Consider the following 18,016-nt stretch of genomic DNA (forward strand, 5'->3'; position numbering starts at 1 on the left):
TACACTTCCTCTTCCCTATACACCTCCTCTTCCCTGTATACTTCCTCTTCCCTGTACACTTCCTCTTCCCTGTACACTTCCTCTTCCCTGTACACTGTACACTTCCTCTTCTCTGTACACTGTACACTTTCTCTTCCCTATACACCTCCTCTTCCCTGTACACTTCCTCTTCCCTGTACACTTCCTCTTCCCTGTATACCTCCTCTTCCCTGTACACTGTACACTTCCTCTTCTCTGTACACTGTACACTTCCTCTTCCCTATACACCTCCTCTTCCCTGTACACTTCCTCTTCCCTGTACACTTCCTCTTCCCTGTACACTTCCTCTTCCCTGTACACTGTACACTTCCTCTTCTCTGTACACTGTACACTTCCTCTTCCCTATACACCTCCTCTTCCCTGTACACTTCCTCTTCCCTGTACACTTCCTCTTCCCTGTACACTTCCTCTTCTCTGTACACTGTACACTTCCTCTTCCCTATACACCTCCTCTTCCCTGTACACTTCCTCTTCCCTGTACATGTCCTCTTCCCTGTACACCTCCTCTTCCCTGTACACTTCCTCTTCCCTGTACACTTCCTCTTCCCTGTACATGTCCTCTTCCCTGTACACCTCCTCTTCCCTGTGCACTTCCTCTTCCCTGTACACTTCCTCTTCCCTGTACACTTCCTCTTCCCTGTATACCTCCTCTTCCCTGTACACTGTACACTTCCTCTTCTCTGTACACTGTACACTTCCTCTTCCCTATACACCTCCTCTTCCCTGTACACTTCCTCTTCCCTGTACACTTCCTCTTCCCTGTACACTGTACACTTCCTCTTCTCTGTACACTGTACACTTCCTCTTCCCTATACACCTCCTCTTCCCTGTACACTTCCTCTTCCCTGTACACTTCCTCTTCCCTGTACACTTCCTCTTCCCTGTACACTGTACACTTCCTCTTCTCTGTACACTGTACACTTCCTCTTCCCTATAAACCTCCTCTTCCCTGTACACTTCCTCTTCCCTGTACACTTCCTCTTCCCTATACACCTCCTCTTCCCTGTACACTTCCTCTTCCCTGTACACTTCCTCTTCCCTGTACATGTCCTCTTCCCTGTACACCTCCTCTTCCCTGTACACTTCCTCTTCCCTGTACACTTCCTCTTCCCTGTACACCTCCTCTTCCCTGTACACTGTACACTTCCTCTTCTCTGTACACTGTACACTTCCTCTTCCCTATACACCTCCTCTTCCCTGTACACTTCCTCTTCCCTGTACACTTCCTCTTTCCTGTACACTTCCTCTTCCCTGTACACTGTACACTTCCTCTTCTCTGTACACTGTACACTTCCTCTTCCCTATACACCTCCTCTTCCCTGTACACCTCCTCTTCCCTGTACACTTCCTCTTCCCTGTACACTTCCTCTTCCCTGTACACCTCCTCTTCCCTGTACACTTCCTCTTCCCTGTACACTTCCTCTTCCCTGTACACTGTACACTTCCTCTTCCCTATACACCACCTCTTCCCTGTACACCACCTCTTCCCTGTACACTTCCTCTTCCCTGTACACCTCCTCTTCCCTGTACACTTCCTCTTCCCTGTACACTTCCTCTTCCCTGTACACTTCCTCTTCCCTGTAGACTGTATACTTCCTCTTCCCTATACACCACCTCTTCCCTGTACACCACCTCTTCCCTGTACACTTCCTCTTCCCTGTACATGTCCTCTTCCCTGTACACCTCCTCTTCCCTGTACACTTCCTCTTCCCTGTACACTTCCTCTTCCCTGTACACTTCCTCTTCCTTTCCTACACTGCATTTTCTTATGATGCATAAAGTGTAGCCCAGGCTTGCCTTAGACTCACTAGAGTGGAACATGGCCTTGAACTTCCAACCACATCCTGCCTCACTCCCCAGAGTCCTGACTGGTTTATGTGGTACTGAGGATTGGGTCCATGACTTTCCACATGCTACATAAGCAGGATACCAAACTGAGCCACACTCACTCACCTTTCGAATATAAATCTTTTCAATAAAAGTAACTTTGTGTTCAAAATTCCTTTGTGAAAGTTTCCTCAAATTAACCTTTTTTTTTTTTTTTTTTTTTTTTTTTGAGTACAAACAACTACTGGTCAGTGTCCCAGGTAAAATAAGAATTGAAGCTTGAATTTCAAGTAAAGTTGCTAAGTTATGCCCCAGTTATTGAACGAGCTTGGCTGTTGTGGGGCCTGCGCTATGAAGAGAAGAGGTACAAATGGGTGTGGTCTACACGAGAACAAACTTCCTTGGGAGCATCCAGCGCAGAGCCATTTTGCAGATGCCACTGAAACTCTCCTTTGGCCATGAGATGGCAGTGCACTGTCTGACCCACAAGCTACAGGGGCATGGGGGAGAAGAGAAGACCTTGTGGGAGCAGGCCTGGTGGTCTGGCGCTGTCCTGACAGCATATGCTGAAACTGCTCTTGGATCATCCGTGAAAACAGTCTGAGCCAGGCATCAGAAAACCTCAGTGTCCTAGACTCTCACAAAAATGTTCTCATTCGACACTCCAAAATTAAACATGTTAACCAGTGATTCAGAAACATGTCGAATGTCCCGTCCCGATGTTTCCATCAGCAGCTAATGTCGGAAAATGCCGGGTTCCACACATAGAGTCCTCAAGAATCAGAATTAGCAGACATGTCCAGAATCACCTTTATTCTGCTTCCATTGTTAATATTTCACTTGTTCCCATTTAAAGGTTTCAGAGCCACATTAAACAGTGCCAGCATTAGCAGACGGCTGTGTAAGAACATTATAAAACACAAGCGATAATCTAAGATAGCCCCTTTTACAGCATTCATATTAGTGCATTAAAACATTGATTCAAAAAGACAAGTGAGTTCATTGGCAGACATCTGATTCTTATTTGAATGAAGAATGGTTTTAAGAAAAAAAGTGGCATCTAAACGAACTCTTAACATTTAAGTATTAAATTTAAGTATAAAAATGAAATCCCAAATCTGTAATTGTAGGAACATTACTTTGCGAAGACGGGACCCAAAGATACATGTCTAATGAGTGTTCTGAGGGACACAAGGGAAAGTAACTAATGGCCAAATAAAACAAGACCGTGTGGGAAAAGTGGTTCCGTGCAGTACGAAACTGGCATCTTTAGCATCTAAACAGAACAGACATTGGTATGGGTTTTTCAGACGCTTCTGCCCTTAGTATGTAGTGGATTAAATAGTCCACATTAAAAACAATCTATCCTCACTATCTTTATGATGCAATCTGCAGCAAATGCATATATACACATAGGGAAGAGATTCACTGATTTTATTCAGGGATGATGAGAGCCATCCAATAATGGCAGAGCAATAATGATCTGCACTGCCCTGGACCACAGGGGATAAAATGTCCCACAGATGGGGCTGCTAGGGTTTGCCTACTGAGAACATTTACTGGACAAATGAAACTTAAACTCGGATTTTTTTTTAATAAGATAGCACAATCATGTTACACGGGTTACACAGTGACAGAGGTGTAGGCAGAGCACACATGCCAATCAGATAATTCCCCAAAAGTTAAACAATATAAATAAATTATAAATGAAGGGCATATACAACGTGAGCAAAAAACCCAACAGTTGTTGGACTAAAAAGCAGGGAAATTGGGCCAGCAAAGGGAATTTTAAAAAACTTGGGTATTAGAAAATATCAGATTGAATCCAAAAGAACACCCACCCCCCCACAACCCCCTGGTAAAAACGACGAAGTGCGGAGCCATCTTTTACACAACAGCGTCAGAACATCGACAAAAGAAAGTGATCCCGAGAGCCTGCCTACGTCTCGCTGATAACATCATGCAGTCGTCCGCACCTTCGGTCGGTCTCAGCCTTTCAGACCCCATACGATGAAGAAGATGATCACGATTCCGACCACCAGGATTAAAATGATGATGCAGAGGGTTTTTCTGGATTTGCGCTGCAGAAGCGAGAAGAAGACCCAGTAAGTGAGTCAGCAAGGGGCCCCCCCAGTCACTGAGTATCACTCGGTTTACTTCAGGAGCACGTTGGAGACCTCATATTTGGGGCTGAGATTTTTCTTCTTAAAAAAAAAAACAAAAAAAAAAAACAAAAACTCTACAATACACATGGTGGTGTTTTGCTTTGTTTTGATTTTCAAAAAATATTTTTCTTGAGATAATGTTATAATTCAAAGAGCAATTTTTTTTTTTTTTTTTTTTTTAGATTGCTGGTACTTTCTTGGGGGTATGGTTGAACTTAAGGCAGAAGAAACCAGTGGCTGGAGAGACGGCTTGGTGGTTGAGAGCACTGACTACTTTCTTTCAGAGGACCCAGGTTCAATTCCTAGTACCTGCATGGCAGCTCACATGTCTGTAAGTCAAGCATGTGGCACACAGACAGATGCCAACACACACTGTAGGGACATGGTGCAAGAAATGCAGTCATGTAAGGGGAACTCTGAGTGGTTTTTGGTGAGAAAACTCCAAGAAAACAAGCTAAGAGCCTTAGGACCTCGGTTTCTTCAGAAACGTGCAATTGTTCTTGAAATGTGTTTCTGTGCCCCTCCCAGGTAGAGCGGGTAGAAGTGAGTTCACCTCAGATTATTCATTACAACTAGATATTGTTATTTGTTTATGTGCCTCTATGGAAAAGCCTGTTTACACCTGGCTTGTCCTTGAGACCATATGCTTTATTCATGTGACTCTTCTTAACCCTCAGAGCATAAATTGCCTGATGTTGTGAATAAAGCTGGTTACTACATGAGCATTCAGGAGTCTGTCTCATGTTTAGGCTCCATTCTCCCAGGTTCAACTGCCTATAGAGTAGAGTTTAAATCAAGAGGTTTACAAGAGAAAGAAGACACTGTATTAGGTATAGGTGGTTCTGGGGCAAGGCATCTGCTTGGTGTGCAAGGTCCTAGGAGAGATCTCCTGTTCCCCCTCAACCCACAACAATGCAAAGGAAGACAGAGAGAAGTTACCAGCTTAAGTGATAGATCGAAGATACCTAGAAATGAGGACAAGGGATAACCCTGTAAAATGTCACCATCACAAGCTGCCAAACGCACCAGCTCACCTGATGGAAAATGGTGCTAACACGAACTTTTCAGGTTAGAGGGGAAAGTAAAAAGCAATTAAAAAATATCTAAGAAGTTACAATGTTGTAGACAAGGTTCAAGAAAGTGGTAATTATGAAGAATGACAAAAACATGTTTTTAGAGGGGAATCAAGTATTGTCTTACGACGATGTTCAGAATCTTCAAAAGAGTCCAACCTTGTCTTACTGGGCCAAGGTCTACATGCTGTACCATTGTTAATAATTCACAGCCATAGTATCTGAAGCATGATTGATACTTCATAGATTATGTATAGAGTATCTCACATTAATGAGATTTCATTGACTAATACATTTATATCTACTGAAGGGTCTGCTGCATGTTGACATGCTATGTAATGATTGACGACACTCCCAGATAATGTGGTTTCCAGGGACTTTGACGAGACATTTCCAGTGTGAGGGCCTTTGTCACATCACTCTGGTGTACCACTGACAAGAGGAAAGAAAAAGTGGGGCGGGTGGTGGTGATGCACCCCTCTAACCCCTGCACTTGGCCAACAGAGCCAGGTGGATTTTTGAGTTTGAGGCCAGCATGGTCTACATGGTGAGTTCCAGGAGAGCCAAGACTGGGTAGAGACTCTGTTTTGAAAAAAACATTAAAAAAAAAGTAACAAGAAAGAAAGGGAAACTGAGGGGGAACAGGCCACCCAAGAGGTCTTTCCATGTGTCAGGCCTTTTGCTGTCATAAACTGCCATGGATGCAGAGGACAGCTCCCATGTAGCACTAGAAACACTAGAATTTCCACATGGATTTGTTTTCCAATGAAAGACACTGACACCGGTTGCCGTCCACACGTCTGGGAATGTGTGTGTTAATCCCTGGTGGTCTTTGCTATGCTGTAATGCCAGCCCTCATTGGCTCCCCCAGAATCCTGAGCTTTGGTTCTCAGTCGCTAGAACCATCTTTATGCTTATCAAACCCTTCCTCTCTAGGTCCTTGTCCTGAGCTCTGCTCATCTGTCAAGAGAACTCATGCTTATTTACATAAAGATCACGTTTGTCTTGCTAAAGAGATGTTCTTCAGTGTAGCCATGCCCAAAGCTCTGTTGTGATAGGTGTCTATGGAACCATTTTTTTTCCCAAATGGTTTCCATTTTTACTGTATTTAAACATATGAAGAATATATTGCTTGGTGTCAGACTGCAAAGGTTTTGACCCAGCATCCGCCATGTTGTGCTGACTTGTTTCATTTTTAGCTTACCCACATAAGTTCCTTGCCAGCTATGGTGCGTGCAGGGACCATGACAATGGGTAGAGTCTGGGGCAGTAATCTCTTGCAAGCGTCATGACTTCCTATCTCTGTGGATCACCATGAAAAAAACAGATGGCCAAACTAACGGACTGGCATTTCGAACTGACTGGCATATTTCTGACCAGTGCCACCACCAACCTTCTACATAACTCTAATATCAGCATACGCAGCCACTTCAAAGTGATTGTATTTTAAGTCAAAACTCCAAGTTATAAGGCAATGTATTACAGTTACCTGATAATTCGCCGCTCTTGACAGCTGCTGGTTTGCCTGCTGTACGTGAACTTCCGCACTTTCTACATTGGCTTCTATGCTGTCTTTAAAATAGAAGACACACATGCAGGGCTGTTGAACACGCCTGATGCTCCAGTAATAAATCACTACATTTCATGCAGCAGACGTATAAGGCAAAGACGTAACCCAACCAACACACGAATATCTAAACGAAGGACCTTAACCACCTTCTGCACTTTTCTAACTGGACGCGACACAGTACTGTCACTTTGCAGATCAGTGCCAGCACAAGCACCTGTCTGTTTCTAACCCCAGAGCTTTCACGGTCTCAAGACCAAAGTGCAAAGCAAACTGACACCCTCTGCCCAGTCCCAAAGAACTTTCGTCACCACAGAGGAAAAAAGCCCACTTCAACTTCTCGAAACCGTAGTCTACAAGAGCAATGGAGGAGCCCAAACACTCAACCTTGGTCCTTTCTATGTTGATTTAATCAAAATGTCCTGCCAGTTGTAGGAGTCTCTTGGCTTTGTGTTTACTTCTGTAAGGGCGGCCCACGTCAAGTCATTCACATAAATGCAATGCTTGACCTATGATGCCTGGTGCAGTGGTGGACTTCCCTGTAAGAATCTGGTAACATTGTTTTCTTCGTACTCCTTACTGCAGAGAGGTGTAAGCCTCGCCCAGGGCCCGCCGGTCTTTGCAGCCCCGCTTTCCACTCTGTTCTAACCTGAGGGCAGAACTGACACTGCTCTGCAAGACCAGAGATCTCGTCTCTTCTCCTCCCTGCAGACTCTCAAAGTGATTGTGTTTCATTTATCTGTCATTCCTTCCTTGGCAGAAGACACTCAAAGGTCTCATGGCTTCTTTGATCCTTGACCATCCTGACTCCCGACTCAGCGATGCTCTTTGCAAACTTTCCTAGGTGTTGGAGCTGGTGACTGCCTTCTGCAGTGGCAGGCCCGTGTAACTACACCCTGGTTTTCCTATAAATTGATCACACATGTCTGATGTGCACATACTTGTAAACGTGGGTGTGGAGGCCAGAAGTTGGCATCAGGAGTCTTCCTTAGATGCCTTCCTCACTCCATTCTGACACAGAGCCTCTCAGTGAATCTAGAGATCATTAATCCTGCAAGACTAACTGGCCAGGGAGCTCCAGGGACACCCATGTCTTTGCCCCTTCCATTCTCAGATTAGGGCGAGCGGAGCAGGTGTCCACGTTATACTCACTCTGTTCATATAGATGATAGGGATCTGAACTCAGGGCCTCATGGCTTGTATAAGGGATCTGAACTCAGGGCCTCATGGCTTGTATAAGGGATCTGAACTCAGGGCCTCATGGCTTGTATAAGGGATCTGAACTCAGGGCCTCATGGCTTATATACCAACTTGTTTTACTAACTGAGCCATTTCTCCAGCCCTACCGTATGCACACACATGTGTACGTGTGTGTGTGTGTGTGTGTGTGTGTGTGTGTGTGTGTGTGTACGCATATGAGTGTGCGTGGGTGGGAGTGTGAATGTATAAGACTGTGGTATATGTATGTGTGGTGTATGTGCACGTGTGTATTGGGGTACCTGCCTTTGTGTTCACAGAGGCTACAGGAGGATGCCAGGTGTCCTGCTTCACTACCCTTCACTTTATTTCTTGGAGACAGGGTCTCCCCGGACCTGATCCAGTCTTTGCACTTGACAGTGCTGGGGTGAGGAACACGGTGCCACAGCCAGCTTCCTTTTCACAGGTATCTGATCTCAGACTCAGCTTACACAATAAGAGCCCTTATCACTGACCTCTCCCTCCAGCTCCCATACTTTCCTTTCCTTAATGACCTCATCCGTGACACACTTCCACAGTTCTATCTCACATCTAAAGCGTTAATGCCACGGGTCTCAGGCCCCTGGCATCTAAATCAGCTACATTAATTTATCAAAAACTATTTGGTCATTGGCAGGACAAATGACCAGGCGAATAGCTAACAATTTCCCACAGAACGAGACAGCACACACAGTTACAAATATCACGAGACGACCCCTGTCCTATTTGGATAAAAATGAAAAGCAAGCCCTGGAAGTAGGTTGCAATGCCATGTGGCTCCATGAGGAGGCGCTGATTACACTCCGAGCTTCAAGCTTTGGAAGCACATGGAGCTTCCTTCAATCAGCAGGAATGCAAACGTAGGCGAGGGCAGCCTGCAAACTGTAGAGACTACAGAAAAAATGGAAGAGAAGCTTTCTCCTCATTGAGAAAGCTGTGACAGGTGAACGGTCCACAGCAGCAGGACTTACCAATAACATCTCCTTGTTCATGAATCATCATCCCCAAGTCTTTGAATATTTCGTTAATGTCCATAATGTCAGCCTAAGACAAAGATCACACGTTATTATCCATTATTACAAACACGGTCCCCACTCCTTCGATGGGAAAATCAAAAGAAAAGAAAAAAAGAAACAAATTTACACCCACTCATGCATATATAAGCATGCATTCAGAAGTAATATATACATTTTAGGAACGTCAGAAAAATACACTAGTGTAAACACTTCTAACTAAACAGCCTCTGGATGGCTTCTAGTTGTCCAAAGTAAATCTGTGACACACACTACCTCAAGTGAGGCAGGACTGAAATTGAGGAAGGCTGTGGAGTACTAAGTTCAACCTGATAATTGTCACAACCAATATTTGATTAGAAGAATATGAATATCCTTGTATTTCAATAAAAATTTATCCAGGAATTTGTCAATTACAATAAATTGTGTATAAATGTTTATAAATTTAAAGTCATGCGTTAATACCTTTGAGTATCTGGTAGATCATAGTGAAATTATAGACATCATCAGAGGGTAAACAGATTATAAATTTATTGGATAACCTAAAGACTATACATGGACTGACCCTGGACTCTGACCTCATAGGTAGCAATGAATATCCTAGTAAGAGCACCAGTGGAAGGGGAAGCCCTGGGTCCTGCTAAGACTGAACCCCCAGTGAACTAGACTGTTGGGGGGAGGGCGGCAATGGGGGGAGGGTTGGGAGGGGAACACCCATAGGGAAGGGGAGGGGGGAGGGGGGTGTTTGCCGGGAAACTGGGAAAGGGAATAACACTCGAAATGTATATAGGAAATACTCAAGTTAATAAAAAAAAAAAAAGAAAAAAAAAGAAATTTATTGGATAAATTGTAACTTTATTTTCCTTAGTACATACCCATTTATTTTTCCCAACTAAACACTATTTTTTTTTTAAGTGTGTTAGGACGTTTGTATATCTATCATGGCCTTAGTATGCCTATCTGAAAAATGTCACTGATGATGACATAGTTAGCAAGTTTAAAGAGCTTGTGTGAGGATGGAATGAAAACTCTGTGTTATCACAGAGCCTTGGCACACGAAGACCTTCATTAGCCCACTGTTAGGAGTGGCATCAGTTCAACAGAGCTACAACGGAACAAATCCTTCCTCTCTGTGACGTGGTGGTCACCCTAAGAAAATTACAGTTCTCTTAAAGCTACTGCCAAAGCCTCACTCACGAAGGGATGGTGTGGTGGCTTCGGGGCGCTGCCCAGGTTCTTTGGGTGGTGTTCATTTTTAGAGTGGAGCTTTCTCAATACTAAAGAGAACGGTGATTTAACCATGTAGGAGGCATATAGCTTCTCATCCCAGTTCCAACACTATCGTTTCCTACACAGGAATTATTCCAAATTCTACACTAGACATTTCATCAAACTGCCAGATGTTTTAAGAGTTTTCTTCTCTAGCGCTCTCCGGGTGTCTGACTGGAGCAACAGTTGGGCATAGGCATGTAAGGCTTACTTCCAGCTGTCTGATTGAAGACTCTCTCTCATGAATGAGCCGGAGGTCATCCTCTGTGATTTCTTCATCTTGGACTTGCACTTGAGGCTGTGTTTGGCTATAAAAACAAACACAGAAAGGAGACTTATGTACTCCTTAGACACGCTTACTGAACAGGATATTCTGGTCAGACTCAAGATCAGACTACTGCTCATTTAAAAGGTGTTGAAATAAGTAGCCATGGTGATACGTGCCTAGAATCCCAGTTCTCACTGGGTAAGGCAGAATGATCCAGAACTTAAGGCCAGTCCTGGCTACATGGGGAATCCCAGGTTAGCCTAGATAACACGGTGAGATCCTGTCTCCAAAAAACCTCAATAAATAAAGAAAAACTTGTAGGCATAAATAGACATTTTATACAAATTTTACCCCGTTTTTACTCTACTCATAATTTTAGCTTATACTGCTTTTGATGTACTCATTAAGAGTCATACTTGGTAACTTCATATAAGAATATTTTATTCTTAAAAGTAAGAAAATAAGTTTATTTGTGTGATCTATTTATATATTACAAAATAAATACTTTATAAGTATTTATTTTCCCAAATCTATGATTTCAGTTGATAAATAATAGACTATTTATATTATAATAAAAGGTTTCATTCTGCATCATGGACTATAATATAGAGAACCTCAAAAATTATTTTTTGATTTATAAAGCAGTTTTCTTATTTCTTACCTTTCCCAAGATACAAAATTCTTCTCTTTTGAGCTGTCTTCAGGAAAGCCACCCTGAATAATTTGGTTAGAGGACAAAAAGAAAGCAAGAATAAGAAAAAGTAACAAAACACTCATATTTTCCCTGTGTTTTGTATGAGTACGTGTTCATGTGTCTGTGCATACATGTGTAGGCATACATTTCTGTGCATATGTATGTGCATACATTTGGGTGTATATATGGGTACGTGAGCATATGTATGGGTGTGTGTATATATGTGTGTACACATCTGGGTGTGCATGTGCATGTGAGCATATGTATGGGTGTATGCATACATTTGGGTGTGTATATGTACATGTGATCACATGTATGGGTGTATGCATATGTGTGTATATATAGGTGTGTGTATGTATATATGAGTATATGTATGGGTATGTGTATGCATATGTAGATATATTTGGGTGTGTGTATGTGATCATATGTATGGTGTGTTCATGTATGTGTATGTACATTTGGGTGTGTATATGTACATGTGATCACATGTATGGGTGTATGCATATGTGTGTATATATAGGTGTGTGTATGTATATATGAGTATATGTATGGGTATGTGTATGCATATATAGATATATTTGGGTGTGTGTATGTGATCATATGTATGGTGTGTTCATGTATGTGTATGTACATTTGTATGTGTATATGTACATGTGAGTATATGTACGGTGTGTTCATGTATGTGTGTGTACATTTGTATGTGTATATGTGCATATGAGTATATGTATGGTGTGTTCTGTATGTGTGTGTACAGTTGTATGTGTGTGTACATTTGTATGTGTATATGTGCATGTGAGTATATGTATGGGTGTGTACAAATATTTGGGTGTGTGTATGTGAGTATATGTATGGGTGTGTATATGTGTATGTGCATATATTTGGGTGTGTATATGTGAGTGGGTGTGGGTTATGTATATGAGAGAACACATATTTGGATGTGTGTATGTGAGCATGTGTATGGGTGTATGTATATGTGTACATAGATTTGGGTGTGTATATGTGAGTACGTGTATGGGTGTGTGCATGTGTGTGGATACATATGGGTATACATGTGTGTGATACATATGGGTGTATGTGGGGAGCAGGGAAAGCTAAGTTCTTGTTCTAATTTTCAAGTTCAATTGCGCATGCAATGTCAAAATAATGTCGTAAGCTAACAAGGAGGGAATTCACTGATTCACTATTCACAAGGCCCAACTAATAAACATCATTTAGCTCACATTAATGTCATTGTGGAACCTGAGCATTAAAGAATGAAACATCCACGAATGGCAGCTCCCGAGAGATTTAAAGCTGGATTAACTCAAGAGTCCATGTTAGAGCATCTGTTCACTGATCTCTTCCTGGTTTTTGACTTTTATGTGGTCTGGACTTTGCTACTGCTCCATAATGAGCAACTACAGCAATGCACATTACGTCTTATAACCCGAGACTTATGATTTAATATTAATATTCACAGGTTTAAAGGTGCCAGAGCCCTCTACAACTTTACGTGGGATGATGTCATTATGCAGGTGAAGGCAGGTACAGGATAGAAGGAGGCCTGTCATTGGATGAGAAGGAAGGATGGGCGGGAGAAAAAAGTTTGAGGGAGGAGGAGGAGACTGGAATTAAAGAGACTAGAGAAGCCGCTGAGAGAACACGGAGGCTGACGTTAAGACTCCACCCTGTGTGCTCTGAATGTTCTTAAGGGATGGATGTGTACAGGGCTTTGTATGTTTAGGTGGGCAATTGTACCTTATCAGTTGGATCAGAGGTTATTGTGTTGTGTGTTCTTTCTTGTGGGGATTTAAGTTTGGGAGAGTGTGTGGCGGCAGAGACACTGGGCTGCCACGGAGTTGGGATGTCTATTTCTGGCATGGGGAAGCCTGCCTTGGGAACTGGGTGGGTAGAGAGATGGCTGCCAGGCTCAGAGAGAAGCCATTGGCAGTGTGGTATGGGATGGAGCAAAGCGGGTGAGAGGCTTTGCTGACTGAGAATTAAGATATCAGCAGATATCTTGGGGCACTTTGGTGCTGGACCTAGTGGGGGTAAAACACAACACAATATTTTTTTATAATTTTACAACAACAACTTTCCATGCCGGGATGAGGCGAGCGCCCTGCTTTCAGCTGCCCCTCACAGTACCTACCGATACTCTGGAACTGGCTCGCACTCGGGCCACGAACTCTTTCTCTCTCTCAGCAGCTTGCCTCTGCACTTTCTGAAAGTTTGTTAGCGCTGTGGTGAATTCTGCCACCAATCGGTCTTTCTGTATCTTCCTTTGACGCTAAGCGGACAGGAGAGAAACACAGTCTAGTAAATCAAACGGAGAGGCTGACAGGACCTACAGTGGTTGCTTCACTTGTTTGCCTCTACTTGATCCTGAAAACTGCCACTCGCTCTCACAGGAACCCTCTGATGGCCTCTCATGCACATTTCCAGTGGGTCCCAGCATTTGTACTTGGATCTTAAGGGGGAAGAAGGTCAACCCTGCAGGACCCCCACTTTAGGCTTTCCTAGCTGCGGATAAGTCAGTCCCAGTGTCAAGGTCAATTTTAAGTAATCCCTTCTTTAGGCAAATAAAGCCTATACCCTATATAGCTCATAACCTGCAGTAAATAAGCAAGGAGATAACTGTACCCCCAGGCACACTTGGAGTGTGTGCATGCTTGAGTGGGGGTGAGGGGTAGGAGTGTGGGGGTGAGGGGTAGGAGAGTGAGGGGGTAAGGGGTAGGAGAGTGAGGGGGTAAGGGGTAGGAGAGTGAGGGGATGAGGGGTAGGAGAGTAGGGGGTGAGGGGTAGGAGAGTGAGGGGGTGAGGGGTAGGAGTGTGAGGGGGTGAGGGGTAGGAGAGTGAGGGGGTGAGGGGTAGGAGAGTGGGAGGGTCCTGCAAAGTCAGGAAGCAATTACACAGGAGGCATTTTCTCAGTGTGCACTTAATTACGGGTCAGGGCAACTACATGGAAATAATTTCTGCTTTACGGAAGCACATGATGCTACCTGAACAGCTAAATACAGTTTTGTGTTCTGGTAACTAATCTCAAATACAATTATTTTTGGCTGCCTAACTTCCTTTGTAGCGTCCCAGTTCAAAGATCCGACTGTGCATTTAATTTCTCTCCCATCCAGGACATCAAAACTCCCATCTGAAGCCGCGTACCTGTTCACTGGGGGTGGTGGGCAGAAAGCCAAACTCCTTAATGTACTTATCTGTTTCTTTCGCAAGTTGGTTAGTATACTGCTGCTCCTGCTGCCTAAAGTCAAAAGGGAAATGGAGATGACAAAGCAAAATCAGAAAGCAAAGAAGAGCACAGCCCAAGAAACGCTCTGCACCCCCGCATGAACCCCAATAAATGACAAAAGCTGGCTTCGCCAAAGTGTGTGTTCAAGCTACCGACTGGAAAAGGACTCATAGTTCCCTGAACTGGCTGTCAATTTTTTTCTGCCAAACCAAATCTTTAGGTTCTGGGTCTTGGTTGATACCAAGAAATACGACATAGGAGGGTCTTCATTCCCCCAGAGTACCCAAGCCTAGAGAAATAAATACGAGTTGGTGTTACCTATAAGTAAAAGCTGTTACTTATACATGGAGATGACTGGTGAGGAGGGCTGTGGCTAGGACAGTGCTGGCTGGCTGATCCTTTATATAAGGGACTGGGAGTGTGGACAGTTCTTATCTGCATCTCTCCTGGGAGGGCGTCTGAGAGGGAAAGACTATTTGTCTCTGTGCAGCTCTCAGGCGTGAGGTATATCGTATTTCTTTATGTGAACACTTATGAAGACGGAGAGAGGGAGTGTAGTACAAACTGAATAGTGGTTAATTGTGAAGTGGGAAACCTAACAGGGCTTCCTTATAGATAGATCTGAATACAACAAAAGGGATAAGTTATACCTATACCTATATTTTCCTAGACATAAAGAAAAATGTACAAATTTCAATGAAAAGTACTTACTATTCAACAATATAACCTTGCGATAGAGGAATGCTTAGAAACGCCCCAGGCTTCCCCTGCCCACAAGGACAGCCAGTGGGGCTTACAGTAAAAAGACGCTCACATGTAGATGTCTGTGTGGAGCTAGTGAGGAAAATAATCACCAGCTCACAGCTCTACGGCAGATGCCCTTGCTTGGACGGACTTCCCTAACCCTCAAAGTTCTCAAAGGGGAAGCTGCGAATTCAGAACTTCCAGTATTAACTCTACCAAAATTATGTCGCTCTTTATTATGTACCCGCATTGGATTTTATTTCAATAAGTGATAGCGTAGTACCTATGATTTATACCCAGCATCTATTTTCTTGTAGGAAAATTAAATGTAAATTACAAATAACTACAAATACTTCAAATGGTACTTCTAAAATACACGCGTTTCTCTATAACTTCTCATACCTTTTTGTTCTTTTGTTCTGAATGGACACAATGCTTAGTGTGTGTGCATGAGTGTGTATATGTGTGTGTGTGTGTGTGTGTGTGTGTGTGCGTGCACGTGTGTCCGTGTAGCACAGGCTAGTCTGGAACTTACTCTACCTCTCAGTCGTGCCCCTGCCTCAGCATCTAAAAAACTGGGGTTACAGCCATAAGCCGCCATGCATAAGCTGCTTCATGTTGCATAGAAGCTAAGAAGCTGGTACTTGCTCTCTAGTTCCCACTGTGGAAGGTTTCTGACTTTGTTTTGTTTTGTTTAAAGGGGATAGTTCATCAGATTGAACATATACTGGATTGAAACCAATAAAAAGCAAGAAACAAATCATATATATATATATATATGATATGTTTTATTATGATATATAATTTGGTCTAAGTTCAAAATCTTCAAAAGCTATAAAAAACCCATAGGAATGCAAAAATAAATAAATAAATAAACAGTTTTGCCTTAATAGATTAAGCCAGATACTTAAAGGAGAAAAAAAACCACCTGTCTACACTAGATTAGCCGAGTTACATAAAAGCTTGCCTTGGTACCAGAGAACCCTTACTAAATTTTCATCCAATAAAAAGTCACATGCAACATGAAACAGGTACTCTTTTCTCTGTCTTAGGAAAAGACTTACAGCTGTTGCCTCAACTCCGGTGTATCCTGAGGTGTTCCCAGTTGATTCAGAGTCCTTTGTATTTCCGCGGCTATTGTAATAGAAATTAATGAATGGTTACAAAAGTTATAACCACGTAAAATGTTACACTAGAAGCAACTGCGTAATTAAATGAGTACAAGAAAGAAAATCAAAACCATAGTGATAGATTGCAATAACTGGGGGAAAAAAGGAAAGTAAGTGGTTTATTAATATCTAATTGACAGACTGATTTTCCAAGAGCAAACTGAGTGGGAACATTGACCTGTGAAACTGTGCTCATGACCCAAAATGGCTGTCTGTTTCCTATGCTGTGAGTAATACATATAAATTTTACTTGAATCTACTGGCATTAAAATTATCAAACACGGGGGGGGAATTATCAAACACTAAATAGCTGTGAAAATTATACACTTTGTTTTATTATAAAGCACACATTACAGCTTTTAATGAGAAATGTATATTGGAATTAGAAAAATTATGTTCAGTCATCTGTGTAACAAACGATACAGACAAGGTTAATTAAAGTATGCTAAAATCACAAGACATCTCTGAGGGACAATGTTAAAAAGACAATTTTTTCCATTGAGAGATTTAAACTGTTTAAAACAAACCAAGAGGGATTGGGGATTTAGCTCAGTGGTAGAGCGCTTGCCTAGCAAGCGCAAGGCCCTGGGTTCGGTCCCCAGCTCCGGGAAAAAAAAGAAAAATAAATAAAACAAACCCAAAGTCAGCACCAACATGGGACAAAGAGGCCCTAGGAGCCATATGGCATGGTGTGGTGAAAAGTCCCAACAGTCCTTCCATAGTTTACTTCCGAAATGTTTCTCCTGACTGGGCCAATCTAGACAGTGAGATGATGCACAAGATATCAGTTGGGACTCATAAAAATGTCAGTGATGAGGGATTTCATGTGCTGGGACCTTTCACAGCCCAGTGTGACCCAAGGACCTAGGTGTCCGGGCACTGGTGGTCACCGAAGACTTACTCTGGTGTAGACTGAAGTTACAGACACCCCTGGGAGTGTGGGAAGTGGAACTCACTTTATTAAAGACAATGCAGACAAGTAGGAAATTAAGGGGAAAGTGAGAGAGGTTTGGGAGAGAGGAGGAGGCCTTTGAGTCTCCTCGTCTAGAGTTACACAGGGCTATGGCAGAAAGTGCACAAAGGTTAGGGAACCTGTTAAGACTGGTTACCTCTCCCAATCACAGAGAAACACATATGGTATGCACTCATTGATAAGTGGCTATTAGCCCAAATGCTTGAATTACCCTAGATGCATAGAACACATGAAACTCAAGACAGATGATCAAAATGTGAATGCTTCACTCCTTCTTTAGAAGGGGAACAAGAATACCCTTGGCAGGGAATAGAGAGGCAAAGATTAAAACAGACACAGAAGGAACACCCATTCAGAGCCTGCCCCACATGTGGCCCATACATATACAGCCACCCAATTAGACAAGATGGATGAAGCAAAGAAGTGCAGGCCGACAGGAGCCGGATGTTAGATCTTTCCTGAGAGACACACCCAGAATACAGCAAATACATAGGCGAATGCCAGCAGCAATCCACTGAACTGAGAATGGGACCCCCGTTGAAGGAATCAGAGAAAGAACTGGAAGAGCTTGAAGGGGCTCGAGACCCCATATGAACAATGCCAAGCAACCAGAGCTTCCAGGGATTAAGCCACTACCTAAAGACTATACATGGACTGACCCTGGACTCTGACGTCATAGGTAGCAATGAATATCCTAGTAAGAGCACCAGTGGAAGGGGAAGCCCTGGGTCCTGCTAAGACTGAAGCCCCAGTGAA

General features: G+C 43.1%; 1 protein-coding gene across 6 annotated transcripts in view; it reads right to left on the reverse strand.

Moving 5' to 3' along the window:
* Nucleotides 1–2,652: 2,652 nt before the first annotated feature.
* The window catches only part of Stx7 (syntaxin 7), a 107,314-nt gene continuing 91,950 nt past the window's right edge, over nucleotides 2,653–18,016 (reverse strand). For all 6 annotated transcript variants that reach the window (XM_087586298.1, XM_087586296.1, XM_087586285.1 and 3 more), the window contains 8 exon segments: nucleotides 16,183–16,252; nucleotides 14,293–14,386; nucleotides 13,283–13,420; nucleotides 11,119–11,171; nucleotides 10,401–10,497; nucleotides 8,879–8,951; nucleotides 6,594–6,676; nucleotides 2,653–3,947 (listed from right to left, as the gene is read on the reverse strand). In XM_087586298.1, the coding sequence (XP_087442424.1) occupies nucleotides 3,855–3,947; nucleotides 6,594–6,676; nucleotides 8,879–8,951; nucleotides 10,401–10,497; nucleotides 11,119–11,171; nucleotides 13,283–13,420; nucleotides 14,293–14,386; nucleotides 16,183–16,252 (701 nt within the window). In that variant the 3' untranslated portion in view covers nucleotides 2,653–3,854.

Source organism: Rattus norvegicus, chromosome 1 (genome assembly GCF_021556685.1).
Source record: "Rattus norvegicus strain SHRSP/BbbUtx chromosome 1, alternate assembly SHRSP_T2T, whole genome shotgun sequence".
In the NCBI taxonomy this organism is placed as follows: Eukaryota; Metazoa; Chordata; class Mammalia; order Rodentia; family Muridae; genus Rattus; species Rattus norvegicus.